This window comes from Centropristis striata, chromosome 13, assembly GCF_030273125.1.
Source record: "Centropristis striata isolate RG_2023a ecotype Rhode Island chromosome 13, C.striata_1.0, whole genome shotgun sequence".
NCBI classification, from domain to species: Eukaryota; Metazoa; Chordata; class Actinopteri; order Perciformes; family Serranidae; genus Centropristis; species Centropristis striata.
The window spans coordinates 30,529,071-30,552,435 of NC_081529.1; the positions used below are offsets into that span (position 1 = coordinate 30,529,071).

Below are 23,365 nucleotides of genomic sequence, written 5' to 3' on the forward strand. Positions count from 1 at the left end.
TCATACTGATGTAAACAGATTACTTAATGGCTTATATCAGCCACATATGTGACAATTTCTTCTCTTTTAATTACAAATGAATGGACGGCACCTCATATTATAGGTATATAATGTATATAATAATACCTTTTTTTAGTCTTCGTCTACAGCTGCGGCTCATACCTGCTTAATACCACCTAATAAGTTAACCCTTTATTTATTTTACACAAACACATTTTTAAGTATCTAATTATTATTTCATTCAAATGAATATGCGCAAAAGTGGCTATTATGTGGCAATCACCATAGTAATGCGTTAAAATCTTTAAAGTATGTGTTTTATTGGAAAAAGATGTCGCTCTAAATGCATCATATGCATCTGGTTTTCAAGGTTTATGACACACTGATTGAACGAAACACACATGAAGAAAAATATAAATGAGAATAAATCGCTACTTTTATACTATGAGATAAACGCAGCTGTTTTGCAGCGTCCCCCCCCCCCCCCCCTTTTTTTTTTCTTTATTGATATCAAACAGCAAAATAATGAGTTACAGAAAAATAAACAATGCAAAAAATGAAATAGAAATAAATAAGATAAAAAATAGAGGAGTAATTAAATGGAAAAGAATGAAGCAAAAACAAATAAATAAATAATAATAAAATAAATAGACGCAAGATTACATGTTAGTTAAAGACATTGAACGCAATAAGTGCATATGTTGGTAGTCTTCACAGCTTTTTTGTTTTGAAGACAGGAGAGTTGAGATATACTGTTCAAACTCTGACTTCAACAAAAAAAAAATTTTTTACTTGCATTTTTGATATGTGTTATTTGGCAAAAAGAAAAATTAAATGTATAAGAAAATATGCATCATCATCCTTCTTTTTGTGATCAGAACAGCCAAAGCTTTTTTTTTTTTATTTTTTTTTAGCGTCCTGTGCCCTCTATCGCCCTCACACAGGTCATACAGTTACCTTGTCAACAGATAAGTCACGTGGTCAAAGTTGGCTCTGTCTCCACTCTTTAATAACGTGAAGCTGAAGGGCTGAGGCTGTTTCTTACCAGGCGCCTCGGAGCTTTACGCAGTGCAAAGTGCAGCGCCTCTGTGTCCTGATTGTTGCGCTCAAGGTGGAGTTTTCTGCCACATCACGTCTAATTGCTGCCGCTACAGCGCGCAGTGCTGAGGCTGTTGTCCTGAAAAGAGCAAGCTGTCAGCAGCAGGAAGCGGCTAAAAAACAACGGAAGCTAGAGTGGTTGTTGATTTTTTTTTTTTTTTCCATTTCGGGACAATTTCACGTGTACTCTGAGTGGAGAAGGTGTGGAGGAACATGCATTCAACGCGTAGGTGAAAGAAAAAAATAACCTGCTAATTTAATTTCTTCGCTGCCGCAACTTTTAAGCCCACGGGAGAACTGTAACTAAGATTAATTGGAAATTAGTTTTGAAATTAAAAAAAAAAAAATGTCTCGCAAGAAGGCTGCCAAAGGCAAAGCCGCGACTAGCAGCCCGTCTGCAGGCAGCCCCACCGGGAAAGGGACCGGGAAAGCTGCGAAGAGTAGCCCGGGGATTGTTCAGATGAACGGCGTGGTCCATCCCAGCAGACCCTCCATCAGCAACAGCAGCGAGTTTTATGACATCGCTTTCAAGGTAGGCTGTCCAATGCATGCATAACAAACAATAACTCACATAAAAGTAGGCTGTCATTTCTATCATTTTTCCACCAAGTGGTAACACAGAAATAGTGACAGATTGATATGGAACAACCCAAAGAGGTCATTATAGGCTACACATGCATATTAATAAATCATCATATGGACACTTTTTGGCTTTTGTTTCGACAATGCATGTATAAAAAGAACAATGCAAATAGTAAATCTGTTTGTCGTCTACTTTATTGTTTGCCGGTGTCGTTTTCCTGTCCATTGTCGCTCGCTTTACAACCTTTATTCATTAAACAGCAGCGAGCTCCTGACACCAGCTGTGTCAATAGACGATCGATAACCTGGAAAGGTGCACACAGCCGTGCAACAGCCAGCAAACACATCATCGGGCAACTGGTTGGATGCTTGTTTGCCCCTGCAACATATATTAATGGGGTTTGCATGTACAGAGAGAGATTTGTGTGCTTTTTTTTTCAACCTCTTAATGCAATGTGAGTAGAGAACTGTCACCTCGCCACAACACAAACACAGAATCACACCCACAGATTCTCAGTGTGTACTCCCAACATAGCTTCAAGGGACTTGTGCCACCTACTCTGTGTTTTTGAAGCAGCTGTTTGATGTCAGTGCATGATATCTTTGTATTGCTCTTTTTGCAGAACAATTTGAGTGATTGTTGCATCCAATCTAGGGCTGGGCGATATGGACCAAAAGTCATATCCCGATATATTTAGGCTGAATATCGATATGCGATATATATCCCGATATTTTTATCTGTAAAGTGAAAGCAAATGCTCAGTCAAAGTCACATATGACATGTCACAAGTAGTTTTAATAAAACTGTTTATTTAAGTGGACATAAATACTGTAGAACAACAGGAGTACCTTTTAAAAAACAAAAAAAAAATCAAAGCTCCATAAAGTGCAGATTTAAATAAAAAAATCTTAAAGAAAAATAGCCTATGAAATTTAATAGGCTGATCTTTTTCTGAAATAAATGTATTTATATGAGAAAAGAATAACAAATATTACAAATAACTAAATATGACAAACCCTAGTAAGATGCAGCATTTATATATAAAAGAAAAAAATACTGAACTATGTATGAACTATATAGATATATGCAATATGGTCTAATTCCATATCACATTTAAAAATATATAGCGATATATCTTTCATATCGATATATCGCCCAGCCCTAATCCAATCTACTGTGAACTGTAGTCAATCTTTTTTTTTATTACTGTTTGTTGTGATTGGACTACCAGCCAATAAATTAACGGTTGCAGAAGAAAACAACTTCCTCCACCATGAGCCTGGGGTGAAGCAAGATATACTGCTACATACCTAATGTAACTTTATTTAGTTATGTAATCTAATGAGTAGGAACATTTTCAGATAGCAATCCAATAATATTCCTTTCACATTCTCTCTAGATCCAGCTGTAATATTTAATTAGATGTTGCAAGGCTGGATCAAAAAGATCCCACCTGTAGCTTTTAGGGCACCTTATTACAAATGGAGCTTTGCCGATATTAACCTAGGCTGCATAAGAGCTGCAATGATTTTAATTAATTAGTTGTCGATTATTTTGATATTTTATCAATTGCTTTGACTGCGTTTTTAAGGAAAGTCAAAAGTCAAAATTCTATCTTATCTTAATTGTGTATATTTGATGGGGTTTTTTTCTCCATAATAATAATTTAAAAAAAATATTTGTTCGGCCCTGTTCAAGCTAGGAGCACAAAGTGATTCACATATATGCAGAAAGAAATCAAACAAACACATGAAAAATACTTTAAAAAACAGCATAATATACAAGCACACAGTTAAGATTGTATGTAAGACATTTACATATAAATCTTCCAAAATAAAACAACAGAGCTGTATTTTGTAAGACAAATAAGACTAGTTGTATGACAGTAAATATACATTATATAAAAAATTATATTAATAAAAATTGGGATTTAACCAGTTTTTGCCTTTTTTTTTCTCCGATTCACATATATGCAGAAAGAAATCAAACAAACAAAGCAAAAAAAATAATACTTTAAAAAAATAGCATAATACAAGCACACAGTTAAGTCTGTATATAAGACTTTTACATATAAATCTTCCAAAATAAAACAACAGAGCTGTATTTTGTAAGACAAATAAGACTAGTTGTCAGGCGAAATGACAGTATGACAGTAAATATATATTATATAAAAAATAATATAAATTGGGATTCAACCATTTTTTGCCTTTTTTATTCGACCAAACAACTCGATTCATCTGGAAAATAATCACGAGATAAACCAACAATAAAAATAATGGTTGGTTGCAGCTACATACTGTATCCCTCTTTCACATTTCTTTGTGCCATGTAACAGCATTTACTCTTCCCTCTGATCGCTATTCTGCATTGAGTCAGTCAGGAAATTGATTGCATTTTATTTATAAAACCCTAAGGGCAGAGAGAGACCAGGTGCCTCCTCCTGCACACAGAAAACATTTAGCTCACGTAGGGCGGATTCATGGAGAAAGAATGAGAGAAAAGATAGATCAACAAAAGGAGCATTGGGAAACAGAGAGTGAGATCATCCATTTTACTCTTAGCTATATTTTTTGTATCTGACCCCGTTACATCCCTTCATTCCTCTGTCTTTCACCTCCTCTCTGCTTCCTCTGTGCACCCAAGGGACGCTTGTGATTTCCAGAGTTTGGGGCATCAGAGTCCCTCAGTTAACCTGATAATAGTAATCACATCAATCCTTTAACTGCATCACAGCTCAGAATGGGAAAAAAACCCAGAAGGAATGAAGCCCAAGTGTTTTGTATATGGGCACACATGCATGAATGTGCATATAAGATGGTTGTATGTGGACCTTTTTTTAAGCCCATTAATTGCAAATATTCCACTCAAGCAATTGTACCACATGCTGTGTGTAATTGCATGTATATGCATATGAACAAATAGGTATGTGCATATATTGTTTCTATGTTTTTGTCCTCTCCTGACTAGGGTTGTCACGATACTAAAATTTTCAACTCCGATACCAATACCATTTTTGATACCACAAGGATAAAAACAAAGACAGTAAAATTTAACAGAAATATTTTTTATTAACAAGAAAAATGCAACATGTAAAAATTAACAGAACCACAGGTTAACCCTCTGGAGTCTCCAAAAGCGTCAAAGCATGACTTCTTCATCACATCCAGACTAGAAAACAAAGCAGTCCAAAAAAATACACAAGAAGACACAAAATGACAAAAAAAAGACACAAAATGAGAAGACAGAATAACCAAAAAACCCCACAGAAGACAAAATGACCAAAAAAGACACAAAAAGACTTACAAAGACACGAAAAGACATGAAAAGGATTCAAAAATGGACAAAACAGCCCTATAAGACTCCATAGAGTTAAATACTTATAATAAAAAACAGTTGTGCAAAAAGAAACTGCAACTATGATAACAAGCTTCAGATACTCGATACTTTTGAAAATGAGTATTGTATCTGGATACAACGTTTTAGTATCGATACTTTTTTGAGTATCGATACTTTTGACAACCCTACTCCTGACCTCATGCTCCCAATATTTGTCTGTATGTATGTTTGTGAATGTATGTATATATTCTTAAACTGTAAAAAAAAAAAAAAAAAAAAAGATGGTTGTATGCGTTCACACTCTCACTGAAAGACTGAGAGGACATCCACTGGTGGCCATAATGAGCAGTCACACACTCATTCACTGGCCAGGCACCAGGATACCAGGACTAATTTAGCTGAATGATTCAAATGTCCTCGATTTTTTTTCCTGAGGACAAATAACCAGACACTGATATAAAATTAAACATATGAGCAAAAGCTCCTTCTTCTTCACGTTCCATCATGTGTTTTGCTAGTTATTCCAGTGTTGTCTGACAGTTACCTTCATCGATCAGTCAGTCTGAAGTTTTGTCCCTCGCACCTTTTTGGTTGTACATTTTTTGTGCTTCTTACTTTAGCCCTCCAGGCATTCCTGTCTGAGTTTCCCCCTCCTGTATTCCTGTGCAGGTGATGCTGGTTGGAGACTCTGGTGTGGGGAAAACGTGTCTACTGGTGCGTTTTAAAGACGGAGCTTTCCTGGCTGGCAGCTTCATCTCCACTGTTGGCATTGACTTCAGGGTGAGTTTAAATCAATGCAACTAAAAACAAACAAGCAAAAAAACAAGAAATCACCCACGTGCATGCAAACACCCTGTCAGGTTTAGTACCTTTCTGTAGAACGGGGCCATAAGTACTAATGGGATCTTTTCAAATTACGTGTCTTTAAATGCCCCAGAGCTACCAGTGGTTCCTGTATTATAAGTCTTACAAGATAGGATATTGATTTCTTAAATTAGTATGACATGCTTTAGTTTTTTAGTCTCCCTGGGTGATAATGGTGTCTCTCGTGTGCCAGTTTTGCGATCCCACATGGGCAGCCAGGAAAGAACGTGTCCGTCTTTTCTAATGATCACACTCAGGTGTCCGAGAGACGGAGACAAGTGACCGCTCAGAGCAATACTCTGACCCAGAGCAGCACAAGAGACAGTCGCCCCCTTGAGGCTCTCCAGTGACCTCATCCTCACCTCATGTCAGCAACAGCCCTGGGTGTCCGCTGAACTACTGCTGTCTAGTCACTAGAAGGCTATTTTTATCTCTCTGTCTAGCAAACCTTACTCTTATTAAGTTGTTTTTTACCTCCACCAAGGAGGTTATATTTGTGATTTGGGAGTTTGTTGGTGTGTTTCTGATTGCGGAAAAACACATTTTCATGATATATGGTAGTAGGGTGTAGCATGGGCCAAGGCAGAAGCATAGACTAATAGTATAAAATATGGATTCTCTGATTGGCTCAGAGTGGTGGCTCAGTTTGTGTTACCCCTTTTGCAGAAACATTTGAATCATTGTTCATCCAACCCTCTTCCAATTCTCTTAAATTTAATTAACTGTTAACTGTCGTGTGTGGGGACTACCAGTTCTACAGTACACAACATCCCTGCAGCCAATGAATTAAAAAAAATGCAGAAAAAGCCACTTCCTCCAGTTTCAACCAGGGCTAAAGCATGATATATTGCCACATAAGGGGTGTTTCCATTACAGTCCAATACCCGGAATGAGGTGGGTCTCACTTGCCGAAATGCCCCTAATTTGAATATAAGCCGTCCTAATCGGTCGTTTGACAGGACTTTTTTTGGCACTATCGAAGAGCAGGGCCATTTTTCTCCCCTGAAAAAAGCCTGGTTGCTGATTGGATAGAATGCTAAGCAGGATGTGACATAGTACTCGGCGCCAAAACAACACGCACCATTTGTAAAATCAAGCAGTGTTGTCGCTATATTTAGCGAATTTTCAGACCACCCTAGCGACTATTTTTCCAAAAAGTGACTAGCGACAAATTTAGGGACTTTTTCTGGTATTATTGGAGACTTTTGGAGACTCGTTCTTACTCTTCTTAACGGGCCGCGGGGCCGTCGGCTCGTTGAGAAGACTAAGAACGAGTCAAAGTGGCACAGTCCTGCAGTCACAGAGCCGGAGGGGATGTTGACCCCTTAGCGTCACAGTAACAGTTAGCTCTGTAGTAGTACAGTGTGCATGTGCTGCTGCTGCAGGAGGTGTTCACTTAGCGATCTCTGTTTGTTTGCAATAAGCACCGGACACTCTGTGCACAGTTAGGTTAATTCACGATCACGATTTTTATGATCAGCGGAATCGCTGTGCATAATTAGCCATGCTGGTTTGTTTATGATCAGCGGTGAATGTTGTGCACAGTTATCGACGGCGGCCACAGTTGCGTCTCCCGTGTTTAATCTGTCGCATATGTGATCACGGATCACAGTCGAAACTGTCGCTAAGCAATTACCCGACAATCGAAAACCATACGTCACCTCCAGAGTCTCGTAAATCCCTCAGGGGCTTTTTTTTGTAATGTAGACACACAGAGTGAGCGGTCATTTGAGAGGGCGTGGCCTGAGACTTTCCCGGCGGCCACTCTTCCCCCTAAAGGAAACACGGCTATAGAATCGTGCATTATAATATCCTAAACTTTTCACCTTTCACATTTGGCCCAGACAAGCAATCAAATCAATTTAGAGGTGGGTTTTACTACTTTACAACTTTTTTCCTCTTTTCATGCCAGTAGATGTGCTCTACTAAGTTGTTTTGAAGCCTATTAGGAGCCTTTTGGTATGTAATAGCGAGGCAGTTTTGCTTTAACTAACCCCTGAGGTCATTTTAAAGTGCCATAATGCTGCCATTCTTTCTGCTCAATGGGAACTCTTAATGTAAGTTTATCTTGACTTGTCCCTCCACCTATCATGGTAAATTAACTTGTTTTTAAATGCTTTTAAAAGTTTTGGAGTAAACACCATTACATAAAGTGTAAGTGCAACATTAGATCCTTTATTCTCTTGGGAGGCAGACTCTCATGAGCTGCCACTGTGTGTGTCTGTGTCTGTGTGTGTGTGTGTGTGTGTGTGTGTGTGTGTGTGTGTCTGTGTTAAACTAAAGTAACCAACCATTGTATAGCCCTGTGAGTGGGCTGGATGAGTTTGTGGGTGGATGAGCAGTTGATTTATTTACTTATGTAACGTCTCTTATAACACTGTGTCTGTGGTCCCGATGTACATTTAGGCCTATCTAAGCAAAGCAGAGGCCTTCATCAGCTATATTTGCCCGCTGCATTTACTACTAATGGAGGAAGAAGTACAAAACTCATAAAGTTTGGTGCTTAGTCTGCTCTTTTGTCATATTGACTTATTATTGAATTGCAGTGTGGCACAGAGCTGCGTGTCATAAATAATATCATTATCATCCCATTCTCTTCTGCATGGTTTCTTGTTGAATGGTGGTGTTCACAAGTGCAGAATGAACCCAAAAAGCCATGAGCACATTCTTAGAACCAGACGTAACGCACAGTTTATGAATAAATACACGCTACATTGCGCTTTATGTGACTGCACAAATCCTATAAACAGAGTGTTTGAGAAGTTGAGAGACCAGTTGAGTAGGAAAACATGAAGAGGCTCTGTGTTTGTCTTCCCATGGAGGATGAACAGAGAGAGAGAGAGACAGGGAGTGATTATTATTTTTAGCAGGAGACAGTTTTGATCCCTTTTTAGTTGGTGGGAAAGACGGACAATTTGCTTCATATGGGGATTTGATCCGGTTCCCACTTCAAAGCTGCAGCGAGATGCGAGATGTTTTCTTCCCTCTCTTGTTTATTGTAGTCTCATCTAGTTTAAGCCTCAGCATGTTCTCAGGATTACAGCTCTGCACTGGTGCCTTGTTAGGCTTAAAATACATGGAGGCAGAATAGGAAGTATAAAGGCAGAATAGGAAGTATAAAAAGACATATATTCATAGAAAAGGAGAAAAACAAGACAGGTGAAGGTGAGATTTTGTAATATCTTTCTCAATCTCATTCTGATTTATAGTTACTGCTAAACCCTTATAGTAAAATAACTTGATTCTATGTGGCTATTTGGCCCATTATTGCACATATATAGACCAAATTTGGTTAATTGAAACTAGGGCTGGGCGATATGGACCAAAAGTCATATCCCGATATATTTAGGCTGAATATCGATATACGATATATATCCTGATATTTTTATCGCAAAGTGAGAGCAAATGTTCAGTCAAAGTCAAAGCCAAATATGACATGTCAGAAGTAGTTTTATTGAAACTGTTTATTTAAGTGAACATAAATACTATATAACAACAGGAGTACCTTTTTTTTTTTTTTTTAATCAAAGCTCCATAAAGTGCACATTTAAATAAAAAAAATATCTTAAATAAAAATAGCCTATGAAATAAAATAGGCCAATCTTTTTCTGAAATAAATATATTTATATGATAAAAGAATAACAAACATTACAAAATAACTAAATATGACAAACCCTTGTAAGGGGCAGCATTTATATATAAAGAAAGAAAAAAATGGAACTATTTTTTTATATCAATATATCGCCCTGCCCTAGTTGAAACTAATTTCACCTCTGTAGCTTGCTAGTAATCCAACATAGAAGCAGCTCTGAATCTTTTTCTGCTTGATAACAAAAAATGCCCAATTTGCATAAAAATGGTGAAAGCCATGACGTTCAGGATTTTGCTGAAACCAAATATCACCAAAAAGAACTAAAAGCACACTTTCAAAAACTAAGCTGCAGCATGTCTAGGTCATCAGTTGCCCAGTCACCACATGGGCAAGTTGACTGGGATCTTTGTGCTTTATTGTGCAGCTCATAAAGTTTTCTGCCTGAGTGCAGGTGATTTCTTCTTCTTCAATCAGGAGTTCATAGGCCGTATGTGGAAGGCGTCATGTGGGTGTAAAGGACTCAAAATATGGCTTTTTGCTCTCTGAGTGAAAAGGACTTCTGATGTGTTCTTCAAGCTCCAGTTCACTGTTTACATTCTCATGGACTAGTGCAGAGCCCATATGAAGTATGTGTTCCTATAGTGGGAGATTAAGTAGATTTTTCAATTATGGCCAAATTAAGTTGTGTGTGAAAGTGGGATGTACAATGAGGTGTAATACTCTTGTGTAGTGTTAATATACAAAGTGTATATTGGGTAATACATGGATGTACTTTAAGATATAAAGAGACACAGAAATAGTTTTGAATTAATTTTGAGAAAAAGAAACTTAATCATTCAACATGGTTAGACATATATACACACACAGATATAGGAGGGTTTACATGCAGCACAAACAGATGGATGTGAATAACAGAATTTGCACATTACATGTAGACCACTACAACATCTGCAAATCCATAAAACACTTACTTTTCATAAGGTACCACACCATCCAGCACATACACATTGAACATTGATATTCGCTGGAAACTATTAGAATATTATTGGAAAATCGAACCTTGTAGCGCACTTTTAAACTCTGAAAGATAGGTAGGCTAAATAGACTTACAGATGAGATGATTCCAGCGTCAGCGAGATATGCCCTAGACCAGGGGTCTCAAACTCAAATTAACTGGGGGCCGATGGAGGCAGTATCAAAATGACCAAAAAAAGACACAAAATTACAAAAAAAAAGACACAACATGACTGAAAAAACACTAAATTACTTAAAAAAGGCACATAATGACAAAAAAAGACACAAAAGACCAAAAAATACGCAGAATTACCAAAATAGACACAAAATGACCCAAAAAAGATACAAAATGACCAAAAAAGATACAAAATGACAGGAAAAAACTATATTACTTAATGAAGAAACAAATTTACCAAAAAAAGTAATTAAAGGGACCTTTCACACACAACATGGTAAAGTGCCATTCATATAAAACTCACATTAAACTTTCATATCAAGGTGAGGACCACAAAATATCGTCACAAGAGCCACAAGTTTGAGACCCATGCTGTAGACACACACACACACACGCACGAACGCACGCTTCTTGCTTTTATAGATAGATATTGATTTGTAACATGCATGGACACACAGGGCACAGCAATCTCATGGCACTTGAATGTTATGAGGAAATTTTCTTCTCTGCTTTCTCCGTTTCTTTCTGCAACATAACACATCTAAATATCTTATGTCACCTGTAGGTCCATGCCCTGTTAGTAGAAGACAGCTGTGTAAAATGAATAAGGAATAGCTCTACAGGGCTTTCTAAAGTGTAACCAGCAATGACCTATTAAAAGCCTCCTCTAAGCTTATCTTTTGTATCTAGGTCTGATGCAGCAGAGCTCAGATCCACAGATTCAAGTCAGACAGCATAGAAACAAACTGCACATTTACACTTATTGACTGGGATTTTTCTACATTTAGTTGTTTAATTCATTGCTATCAGACATGAAGACATTAAACCCATTAACACAAAGTTATTTAGAATTATATTAGACATTTATATGTACTTAGCTTTCATAATATGCAATGTCAAATCTTTCCAATCTGAAAAATTAGAGGCTAACACCAACAGCTTGATGCTCGTGAAGACAGATTCAAAGCTTTTTCTTGGTGTCATTTCAGAGCCCTTTTTTCCCATTAGTCTGACAGGAGAATGGAACCATAATTCTGTTTTTTGGCTCAAAGTTGACAACATACTTTGGTCTATAATCATCATGAATACACATTGTGTCATTTAAAAATGGTCCCTTCTTTCAACAAATCCCATGAAAAGACCAAAACCAACATTGCATTGACACGCTCAGCTCATTGATTTATACGACTATTTTCTTAAACCACAGATTAAACCACACTTTGTGTTTAAATGAGTATTCACAGCAGCATTGCAGTGTATGTGGGAGTCAAAATAAATATGATATATTAAAATAAATGTCATTGCCCATGTTTAGCCTGATGTGTGTCTAACCATTCTGCATATTCTCTGCATTGTGTTCAATAAATGAAGAATTAGGAGATCCAGGATTTCCACAAAAGGCACTTTACTGCAGAAAAGAAACAAAAAACAGCATACAATGTGATGATTGGCGTGGTGTGTTCTCTCAGCTCTCTGGTCAAACAGAAGACAGATTTTCCTTTTACATATTAACAACATTTCAACCTACACAGAAAACAATTTCAATCAAAACAATTGAAGCACAAACAGTCCACACATATTATTACACAAACATAACAAACTAATCTCCATACCTGCAGTGGCACAAAAAACAAAAAACAGCATACAGTGTGATGAGTGGTGTGCCCCCTGACCCTAGATGGCTATTTTTATTGTTTGTTTTATTGTTTTTATTGTTTGCTAAGAGTCAAGAGTAATTTTTTTGTATTTGGCAACTGTTGAGATTTGCAATTCACACTTCATTTTGGATTTATGATTGATTTTTAATTTGTTGTACGTTTATTTATTTATTTATTTATTTATTTAAAAGACTAAAAAATCATAATTTCTATATATTTTTCAGTATTTTGTAAAATCATCAAGAATATTGTTAAGACAAAAATACCCTGAAATATCACAATATTCTTTTAGGGCCATATCGCCCACCCCTAGTCTATTTAGATAATTCTTGTTAGTAAGAACCATTCACTGTTGTTTTTGGTCTTTTTGATGGGATTTATTAATAAAAGGAAAAAGTAGACTTACCCTCTAACAAGCACTGTATGTTTGAGTACTGAGCATTTATATTGAGATTTAGACTAATTGACAACTATTTCTGTTTGAAAAAAACCCTCTTTGACATACAGCTACAGTGTTTGGCTGGAATTGTCCATGGTGCTGAACTCTTCCTGCAGGAGGGTGTTCAGCTAGATCTACATAAAGTGCACCAGGTCTAACAGTCTGTGACCAAACACTTGAGATATTTAACATGTCAGCCAGTTATCTTAATCTACTGCAATCATATTTTCAAACACCAAGTGGGACCAATTTCAGTCTTCTATGTTGTAATTGTCTACATCAATCATACTTTTCGTTTCCTTCATTTTTTTTCCTGCCACTTTCCTCCATGATATGTTATTTGCTAAAAATAATGTTCGATGTGTTGTTTATTCTTTTAAATGTTGTCGCCTGAAGGCAAACATCTTTTTCTCAAGTAAGTCCCACAGTTACAAAGAGTGGCAGGGAAGTTGGAGAATTTATCTTAGCTGTTAACATAATGAGTCCCAAATGTTGTTTACTGAAAAACTATTTTGGCAGCTTCAGAGAGGATTCTTTCTGCTTTCTTTTGGTTTGAAATGTCTTTGTTTTGATCAACAAAGCTTAAGAGAGCTATTTCTTTGAGAGTCAAACAGAGCGTTAATAAGAGACAGAAAAGGAGAAGGAAGGAAATCACACCAGGGAGACGAAGAAATTAAAGCTGCTCAGAGAGGAAGCCAATTAATAATATTACTCCAACAAGCTCTCCTCATTTCCGATGTGGTGGGAAAAACAACATTTCTTTCTTTGTTCCTCTTTACAATTCACCCCACTCATGACACCAGAAAGCTGTAATTCTGTAGTCCTTCAGTTGACGTAAATGCCTCGTTGGGAGAAGAGCGGCACTTCTCACCTCGGCTGAGAGGCGAGGGAGCTGCTCCCAGCTGTCAGTTATGTCTGCTGCACCCCGAGTGACAGACCTCTTATGCAACCACAGATTTCACCTCCCTGCACCCGGGAAAACATGGCTTGTAAGACTCAGGAAGACATTCTGAATGATGCTTGTGAGGATGGATCATCAAAATTTGAGCTTTTCAGCCTCAGAGGGTTGGCGGTTTTAGTCAGTTGTTTGGTTCAACCATTTGTGTTCTGACTATTCGATGGATTACCATGAAATTCATGGTTCCCAGACACTTAAGACTTAGTGATCCTCTGACTTTGAGCACATTGGCACCACTGTGAGGTTTGTAAGTACGTTTGGGCCGGAGTAAAACTTCTAAAAAAAATGTTTTGATATCAAGCAAAACACAAGAACAGACCAGTATACCATATCTTAGCACTAGGTGTCACACTTGACTCAGCAGCCGCTCTTGAGTGAAACATAATGAGACTGAGAGAGGCCATAAATGAGAGTGTAGCGACTCCATTCCAAATCAAATCAAATCAAATCAATTTTATTTATATAGCCCAAAATCACAAATCACAGATTTGCCTCAAAGGGCTTTACAGACTGTACATGGTATGACATCATCTGTCCTTAGACCCTCACAGCGGCCAGGGAAAAACTCCTCAAAAAACTCTTTTAAAAGGGGAAAAAGAAGAAGTGACCTCAGGGAGAGTGACAGAGGAGGGATCCATCTCCCAGGACGGACATACGTGCAATAGATGTCGTTGCACAGGGCAGATCAACAGAGTAGAATAGAGCAGATAGAGGTTGAAGGGGGAGAGTCATCATTCCACCTGATGACTGTAATGCACCTCTAGGTTGGGTCGCCAAGCACTAATAAGCAGAAGATAAAGAAGCAGACAGTGAAGCTCACCACTTTCACCCAAAACATTTTCCATATAGGTGCAGTTTTAGGTTTCTTTGAGACAAAGTCTGTCATGTCTCGTCTCGTCACCACAAAAAACACATTAACTTTCTAGTAAACCATACACACTTAGCTTCTTTCCACCTCCTAACGCTACTGATTCATGTTAATGGCTTCAGCTTTGCAGTAAATTGCACATGGCCTGTCAGACACTGGAAGCTACATGATATCATGTAAATCATGTTGTCATATTGCACTGTGTCCATGTCTTCTCCTGAATGGGTTAAAAAAAAGTAAAAGTTGAAAAATTGCTTAAATTAGCCAGATAAACTTTGTGGCTTAAACTGGTTTACGCTTGTACATCAGACTGGGTCAACAACTAGAGTGAGTTATGAGTGAAATGACTATGAAGAAAAAGCCTCTTATTTATCATCGTGTTTGCTTTATTCTCTGACTATGTTCTTGGCTACTCTCCAAGGTTTCCAAAAGTCCTTCATTGTGACTGTGTCTCAGGTGATATTCACTTGCTCTGTCTTCTTGTTATTGTCAGTTCAAGCTGAAAAACAGCTTTTTCTGTCTCTCTTTGTGTCGCTCCGGGGCTTTAGTGCTTGACCGTGTGTGTGAATTTACATGACACCCTCCTTGATTAAGATGCATGACCATCCTTGACCTCAGTGACAGTCTCTCCCCTGCTACTGCTTGATGTATGAACAAAATGTGCAATATCTCATCTTCTATTGGCATGTGCTGTGCACGGCAATATGAAAATTTACCCAATAAGTTAGTCATGGATAATTTTCCCCCTGAGGAAGAACAGATATCTTGCATTCTGGGGATATAGTCAGTTATCACAGACCACACTCTGCAGCCCGGGACATATGAGACAGCACAACACTACCTCCTTCTCCAGTGATTTACTTCAAGCACTCTTATCTGGGAGTGGTCCATAAAATGACCCTGACAGGTTTAAGAGACATGGATCACACCTGGCATACTAATTCATCTCACCCTGTTTGTAGTCTGTATTGTACACAAGACCTTTATCTTAATGATTCACCCTTGCAGCGCTACATCACTCGAGTTCATCACTGTGTAGAGTTGGCAGAAGCAAAATCTGAGAGCAACTGTGCTTCACATGCAAGGTTCAGGCTGGGGTGAGGATTGTTTTTTTTAGCCATGCTAGGGGCATGGCTCGAGGGATGTCAATATCAGTTGGTTGGTCGATGCAGTACTGTGGTCCAGACTCAATATCTCAACAACTACTGGATGGATTGGTCCGGTCTGTACATTCATGGTCCCCAAAAGATGAATCTTTATATACCTGCCACAGTACTCTGACCCCCATGTGTCACAAGCATGGATTGTTAAGTGTAGTAGAGGTAACCACACTGACATCACCAATTGGTTTGTAGACTACTGTTTTGAAGCCTTGTGTTTGGCATTTTCTGTCGCCATCTTGTTTTTTTGGAGCCAGGACTGACCATATTTGGACAAGAGGGTTATTGGGCATGGTCATTTTTGGCTATGGAAAACAAGCTTAAAACAATACACACACCGGAAAAAAATTACCAGCTGACTCCTTATTGTCTTTAAGTACAACCGAAAGCCGAACAAGACATTTTTAGGCGACCAAAATGTTGCTATTAACTTTCATGAACTGAACTGTAAAAGGGTCGAAGTTCTAAGACAGAAAAACACCTAAAACAAGTTCATAGATATCTGAATGTAGACGGTGCCATGTATGCAGTGCTCCACCGCTATCCTGACTGGTAGTGCTTTATTATCTGTTTTACTCTAAACCAGACCATAATTGATGTCATGCTGTATTGAAGATAACAGGAAACTACACTATAAACTCATTAGGAAAATGTTTGCTTAGGTAATAAATCAAGTGAGAAATGGAGTCATTTTCTACATATGGCGTGTTTCCACTGAGTACTTTCTGAGTACTTTTTTGAAAGCGGTAGAGGCAGTGTTTTGGCTCCGCCCACTATTGAGTTCCCCTCAGCTTCTTTTCCCATACAGGTACATTTGTAGCGGCTAACCAACGGAGTTCAAATGTGACAACAGACCGACGCGGCAAGCAGTGTTGCCAACTTAGTGACTTTGTTGCTATATTTAGTGGCGTTTCAGACTCCTCTAGTGACTCTTTTTCCAAAAAAGCGACAAATCTAGCAACTTTTTCTGGTGTTATTGGAGACTTTTGAAGACTCGTTCCTACTCTTCTTACTGAGTTGTAGGTGCCGTCCCAAAGCACTCACAAGCGGCCCAGTCCTCCCGCAGCAGTCTCTTCCAGCTGAAGTCAGCAGAGCAGGAGCTGTTAACCTTTCAGCGTCCAGTTTGAACCAGTCTGCAAATGAGTCACGCATGCACGAAATCGCCACTCAGTAGCGGCTCAGTAGCGGCAAACTGAGCCACTAACCGATGAAGTTTGGCGGATCCTCTCTCCCAAGCCACACCCATAGCGGCCCACTAGGGGGAAAAGTACCTAATGGAAGCGCATATACACGTCTATACGTACAATCAAACTCCTTTTTCCAACCTGTGGAGTCGCTCCTTACTGGCCAGTAGCAAGAATGCAGGTTGAAGGCACTTTCTCCTTGGCTTCACTTTTATGGTTACAAGTTAGACCAGAAGTTTCACACCTCAGAGTTAAAACTTACAAAACCAAGTTTCCGTTTTTAAGTGCAGCATGAGAGTTTCACACATAACAGACAGCCCCATTGATTCAGATTTCACTTCTCTCTGATGTTATTTTTGGGTGTAATTAGTATGTATGTGGGGGTGGGGGCTATGAATCAGGCAACTGCAGAGTCTTCACTAACATTTTAGCTGTCTGATTTTAAGATAACCTGGAGCGGGTTTGCATTTCACCACTGTGCTCCTGTATTTAGGAACATCACAGCCTTAAAAGTGAGTTTGGAATAAATCTTCGACCTTCAGTTTGCAGTATTCAAGACAACATGCTCCCCCCCATCCTAATTAACCAGGATCAAAGCCAAATAATGCTGATAGGAGGATTCTCCAAAAATAGAGCACCTGCTCTTAATTCACTTATGTATCTTTGCACATTAATGAGGAATAAAGCTAAAAACAGGAGCTACAGAGGGATATGTGTTGCATTATATGTGTCCAGTGACCTTCATTCTCTGAGATGAACTGACCAGTTTTTGTGCACCAGCCATGAGCAATGACTGATTTATAATTTATCTATTTATTAAGAGAATAGACTGTTGAATAATTTAAATACGTCCAGTCTTATTATGCAGGCAGTGCTCAAGTTTGGCTTGATAAGTGTGTGTGTGTATTTCCATGGCAGTGAGGATGGGTGTGTTCCTCCTGCCAGGGCAAAGGGAAAGAAGATGAGACAGAGGCAGCAGCAGGGAGGTGGCAGGAAGGGTTAATCGAGTCACAAAGGGGACGAATCAGCTGTAAATCTTACAGTCGAATAACCACAGAGAAGAAAACACCCACCAATACATGGTAACCTCACATACTACATGAAGGCATAATGAGGTGTCGAAGGTGTTCAGACTATTCTTGCATATATTGTGTTATAATGAGGAACCCAGTCACCTTAAAGGATATATTATATACATGGAAGGTAGCAGGCCTTTTTCTATGTATCTCATTTACGGGAGATTGTAATTTGGCTGTGAGATTGCTTTGAGCCATCACCACAGCAGAGATAGAGAGACTCCCTCATCCAATGGCACATTGCAGTGACTGTGAATTCTCCACTCTCTTGGTCTGCAGTTGATTTTAGACGTACAGGTACATCTAAAAAAATTTGAATATCATGAAAAAGTTCCATATTTTTTGTCAATCATTTCAGAAAGTGAAACTCATACATTATATAGATTCATTGCGCATAGAAGGAAATATTTCAAGCCTTTTTTTCTTGTAATTTTGATGATTCTCGCTTAGAGATAATGAAAACCCAAAACTCCAGTCAGTGGTGGCCAGAAAATTACATTTTGAGTGATTTTTTTTTGTGGTGCAAAATGGCAAAGCTGTTTCCTTTTGAAAAATCTGCAAAAAAGGGTTTCAATATGGCCTCCTGGAGGTCATGTGACAAATAAAGCATTGCTATTGGTTCCCTATACTCTTCCCTCTTTTTTTAAGTATTGCATCACTCAAAAACATGCATGGTAGAAATTCGACAGGCCAAAAATGGGTGTGTTGTCTGAGGGCAACACCGTACCATAGAGGGTTAAAATCTAAAGTCTAATTGTGGATCTGGAGAATCGTCACACCCCTAGTTTCCTTTTCTTTAGGAACATTCACAAAACAAGTCATGCATTTAATGTTCAAGGAGGCAACAAATGTCTGTCTGCGGCTGTTTCTCCAACATTGTTGATGTTCTTTGTCAAAGCACCTGAAATTAAAGCTGTAAACATTGATTTCTTGCCTGACCTCTGACCCCCATAATGCCAAGCCAATCATCCCACCTGGACATGCCATTCATCACGGAGGCTGTATTTTCTGTGTCGGTCAACCTCTGGTGAACTGTGTTCTGGTGGTTTCACTGGAAGACTGAGCTCTTGTTGTGTGGTCAATAGCATTGATAACAGTTTAGTGGCTAAATGGGCTGAAAATGAAGAGAGATTATCTCATTTTTATTGACTATCCAGGGAGATGATGATCAAAAGCACACATGGAGAAAAAAAAAATGTCTGCAGCTTCAGATACTTCGTGTGATGTTTGCTAGGTGAAGACATTAAATATGAATCTTTCCATCAATAGATTATTGATGGCGGATGGGGATCTGTCTCACTTGTGTGAAACCGTGAAGTGAGATGCTGTTGTGGTTTCCGTTCGGTTGCATTCAGTCACACATTCAGCGGCACATTGAGTGGCTGTCAATGACACATATGCACACACACTATACAAACCCACACTGATAACAGTGCTCAACAGATGTGGCAACTGTTAATGAACCAGGGGAGATCCAAGCAGGCAGCTCTTGTTATGCATCTGTTGCTCTGTTTTGGCATTGTTAGCTGTCGCTCTTACATCACTGTTGGCAAATAATGTTCGTGGAATCTGGCACGGTCTGCTGACGAGTCACCATGTTTTGGGATGCAGGCGATCTGTTTGAACGCAGGCAGTTTCTCTGTTAAGCTCAGAAGTCATTTGCTCTGATGCAAACAGTGAGCAAAAGGCTTTAAAAATACACTGAAGAGGAGAAACGAGCTGATAGCTTAGCGTAAGCTTTTACCAGGATGGGTTCATATGTGGAATTAGTCGATTCATTCTGTAACTTTTTTTAAAAGACTAATGGTCGGTCAATTGCTGCAGTTGATGGTTGCAGGTTCTTAAAATTTACCTTACAATAAATTGCAGTCCTGCAAAGTAGCCTACCTACATTTACTCAAGTACTGTACTTTTCAGGTACTTGTACTGCCATAAAGAGCAAATGAAATACATTTTTGTAGGCCGACCCCGACGTTAGCATCACCATGGGGTCTACTGAGAATTCGCCTATGGGATTTCTGCATTGGATTTTGGATCATTGCAGAAAATGAGCTCTGTGGCAAGCAAACGTTTCTGATGCTTACTTTTTTTTGTTAAGCAGGATAATCTTCACAAATGAACACCACTTTTATGATGTTTGAAGCGTTAATGCAGAGGACAGAAGTCAAAAGCTAACATGCTAAATCGAACTACTCCGCAGCCGCATGACTTGAACATCACTACCATTATGCTTCAGACGGTCTCTGACAAGCTAACCAGCGGTTTTTCGCAAGCTAGCATAAACCCTTTCTTAATAAATTGATTATCTATCTATGAAAGCAAGAAGTGTGTGTGTGTGTGTGTGTGTGTGCGTGTGTGCGTGTGCATGCGTGTGTGTCTAGGGCATATCTCGTTGACCGTTAGTCAGACTGACCTAAGATTTCGTTTGTGGCTTGCGCATGGCACGAAGGTGTGCATCCTCAATTTTGAAGATTTTTGAATTCATTTTTCAAAATATTATATTACGTAGGAGGTGTTGCGGCATTGCACTGTTTCTGATCGGACGCCCTTTAGGGGAGCTCCGCCCCCTTTTAGGGGAGCACCGCCCCATTGTGTGATAGGCCTACACCTGGTCAGTAACACAATTCACTCTGGATTTCCACCCTGACTCATCTCATCTGTAAGTCTATTTAGCCTACCTATCTTTCAGAATTTTAAAGTGCGCTACAAGGTTCGATTTTCCAATAATATACAAATAGTTTCCAGCGAATATCGATGTTCAATGTGTATGTGCTGGGTAGTGTGCGTACCTTATGAAAAGTAAGTGTTTTATGGAGTTGCAGACGTTGTGGTGTGGCATGTAATGTGCAAATTCTGTTATTCGCGATTAGCATGCTAAACGAAGATTTAGCTTTATTCACTTCTTATGTTGCATTACTATGTAATTCAGGGATGACATTCATGTTGCTTGGCATAATGCCAATAATCATTTGATATGAGAAACTTACATGCAATATAGTTTATCAGCTATTTGGGTTCATGTTAATGTAGTTTTTGTGCAGCACACTGCGTATTGTGCTATCTCACGATTAGCATGCTAACAAATACAAACTTCCTACGGGCACTGCACTAGTTAACCTAATCTACAATCTACGAGAGTTTGAAAGAGCACTGAAAAGCACCACTTGAGGCTGTAAGGTTGACTAGTGATAGAGTTCCCATTCGTGTCTGCTAAAAAATGCTAACTTACTTGCGCGTTAAGAACTCATTCCTGTAGCGCCCTATATTTCCATTTTAAACTGCAAGTTGCAAATTTACTGAGATGAGGATTTGTAATGGAGCAGTGGAGAAGTACAAATCATGGGGAGCCTGCTGCTAAATGAATACAGTTTAACAACTTAATGCTTCATCTACACACTCTTTCTACACTAATCACAGTGTCGAAAAAGCACATTGCCATTGCCTACTGTTTACATCATGTCGTTGCTATATTTCCTTCAGTAAAGGATCTGAATGCTTCTTCCACTACTGGTAAAATTAATATTTTGGGGGGAGTTGGACATAATCCATTTGACAGTTAGATGACATTTGATGACGTCGCCTTATGCTGTATGCTAGTGTGGAACTCAGCAGATACAACTCCAAACACATGCGCATGAACACAGGGACGCACTAATGCAGGCTGAGTAAGACATCGTCCTTTGCACCATTGACTCATGAGCCAGTCCATCCTTAGCGATGGCACTCTGAAATAGATTAAATTAGGGCGAGCGTGATATGAATCACTTTCTCTTTACTTTCATCTCTGACTGGAAAAGACTCAACTTGTGTGTGCATGTGTGTATCTGTGTTTGTGTGTGTGTGTGTGTGTGTGTACATTATACACCCCCTAACACTCACTGCAGGTTGTTCTTTGCATCATAGCTGATGTGTGACTTTCAAGACGTTTTTAGAGTACATTATCATACAATGCATTTAAAAGTGTTCGCTAAGTGGCTGAAAATGTCTTTGTTCACACAAACATGAGGTCATCATCTTTAGACAACATGTTTTTGAGAGTGTGAGTCATGCAACAAGTGGATGTTAGTCATCACATAATAACTGCAGCTCAGTTGGAAAACTTGATTCACTTAAGTCCAAGTGCTTTTGATTTCCTTCTGTACAAAAATAACGTTGATTTTGCAGCTTTTTTGGAGTCACAGTCGAAGTAGAGAGGTCAAGCTTGTTTTGACAAGTTGAAGGATGCTGGTAGTGTGTGAGAGTCCCTCCACCTGTTGACCAAAGGGTGGTCCAATGATCAAAGAGGAGTATTTCTGATGCAGAGGACACAGAAAAGCTGTGACTGTATCATAGAATGTATAAATAATGGACGTAGTGACCGTGGCGTCACCCGTTGGTTTGTGGCCCGTTGGAAGCATCAAGTTCAGCGTTACACTCGTCGCCATCTTGTTTCCGATACGGGGAGCAGACCATATTTAGACTTTGGAGGAGCGAGAGGGATCTGATCACTGACTACAGCCTCTCTACACCTCAACCTGACTGAGGGAAGCCGCTGCTAATCCATGTTAGCATTAACTGGAGCATTAACTGGGATGTTAAAAAAAACAAAATGTATGTTTTTTACCTGAGAAAAATGAACAGTGAGTCCTTGGAGTGTCTGTTAGTCCAACCAAACGCTGAACAAGACATTTTTACTGAACACAACGTTCAAATAAACTGTCATTAACCCTATAAAGCCAAGTGTATCATATTAGATACAATTATTTTTGAGACCTCTACATCATCAAAAACCTGATGTATACATGTGTTGAAGATAAACAAACTGAGTAACAAATTGCACAAAAATACCAGATGTAGCAAAAATGATATGCAGGTTCCACGAATGGATCAGTCATTGCTGCATTAAAAAACTTCATATCAGCAGATGTATGATGTTGTGTTATATGGAAAAAAATATGTATTTTGCATGGTTGAGGAAAAAGGAAAAGTCAAAGTCTTAATAAGTTAAAAATGTTAGGGTTTATATGTTTTTGTTAGTTCGAGAAAAACAAACTGTGAGCAACAAATTGCACAAAAAGACCTGATGTATCAAATATGATACAAATTAGAATTCATATATGCAATTTATTTATTTCTCAAAATTCGTCAGCAGGTTAATAAGTACTCAGTTTTTACAAAAATTGAATTTTCTGGCAATTATTTCATGGTTCAGGCTTTATAGGGTTAAGTGAAAATACAGTGAAAGGGTCAAAGTTATGAGACAAAACCGGTAAATGTCCTTTTTTATATCTATATAATGTTATCAAAGTTAGATACGTCCCAAATCATATGATTCTTTATCTTCTATTTTCTTCTAAATGAGGCCATTATTTTAAACTAAA

General features: G+C 38.7%; 1 protein-coding gene across 1 annotated transcript in view; it reads left to right on the top strand.

Annotated features, from left to right (window-relative positions):
- The first annotated feature begins 1,049 nt into the window (after positions 1 to 1,049).
- LOC131982743 (ras-related protein Rab-26-like) overlaps positions 1,050 to 23,365 on the top strand; it is an 88,320-nt gene continuing 66,004 nt past the window's right edge. Inside the window, exons 1-2 of the mRNA XM_059347321.1 lie at positions 1,050 to 1,630; positions 5,687 to 5,797. Of these exons, the coding sequence (XP_059203304.1) occupies positions 1,445 to 1,630; positions 5,687 to 5,797 (297 nt within the window). The 5' untranslated portion in view covers positions 1,050 to 1,444. The remainder of the gene's footprint in view (positions 1,631 to 5,686; positions 5,798 to 23,365) is intronic.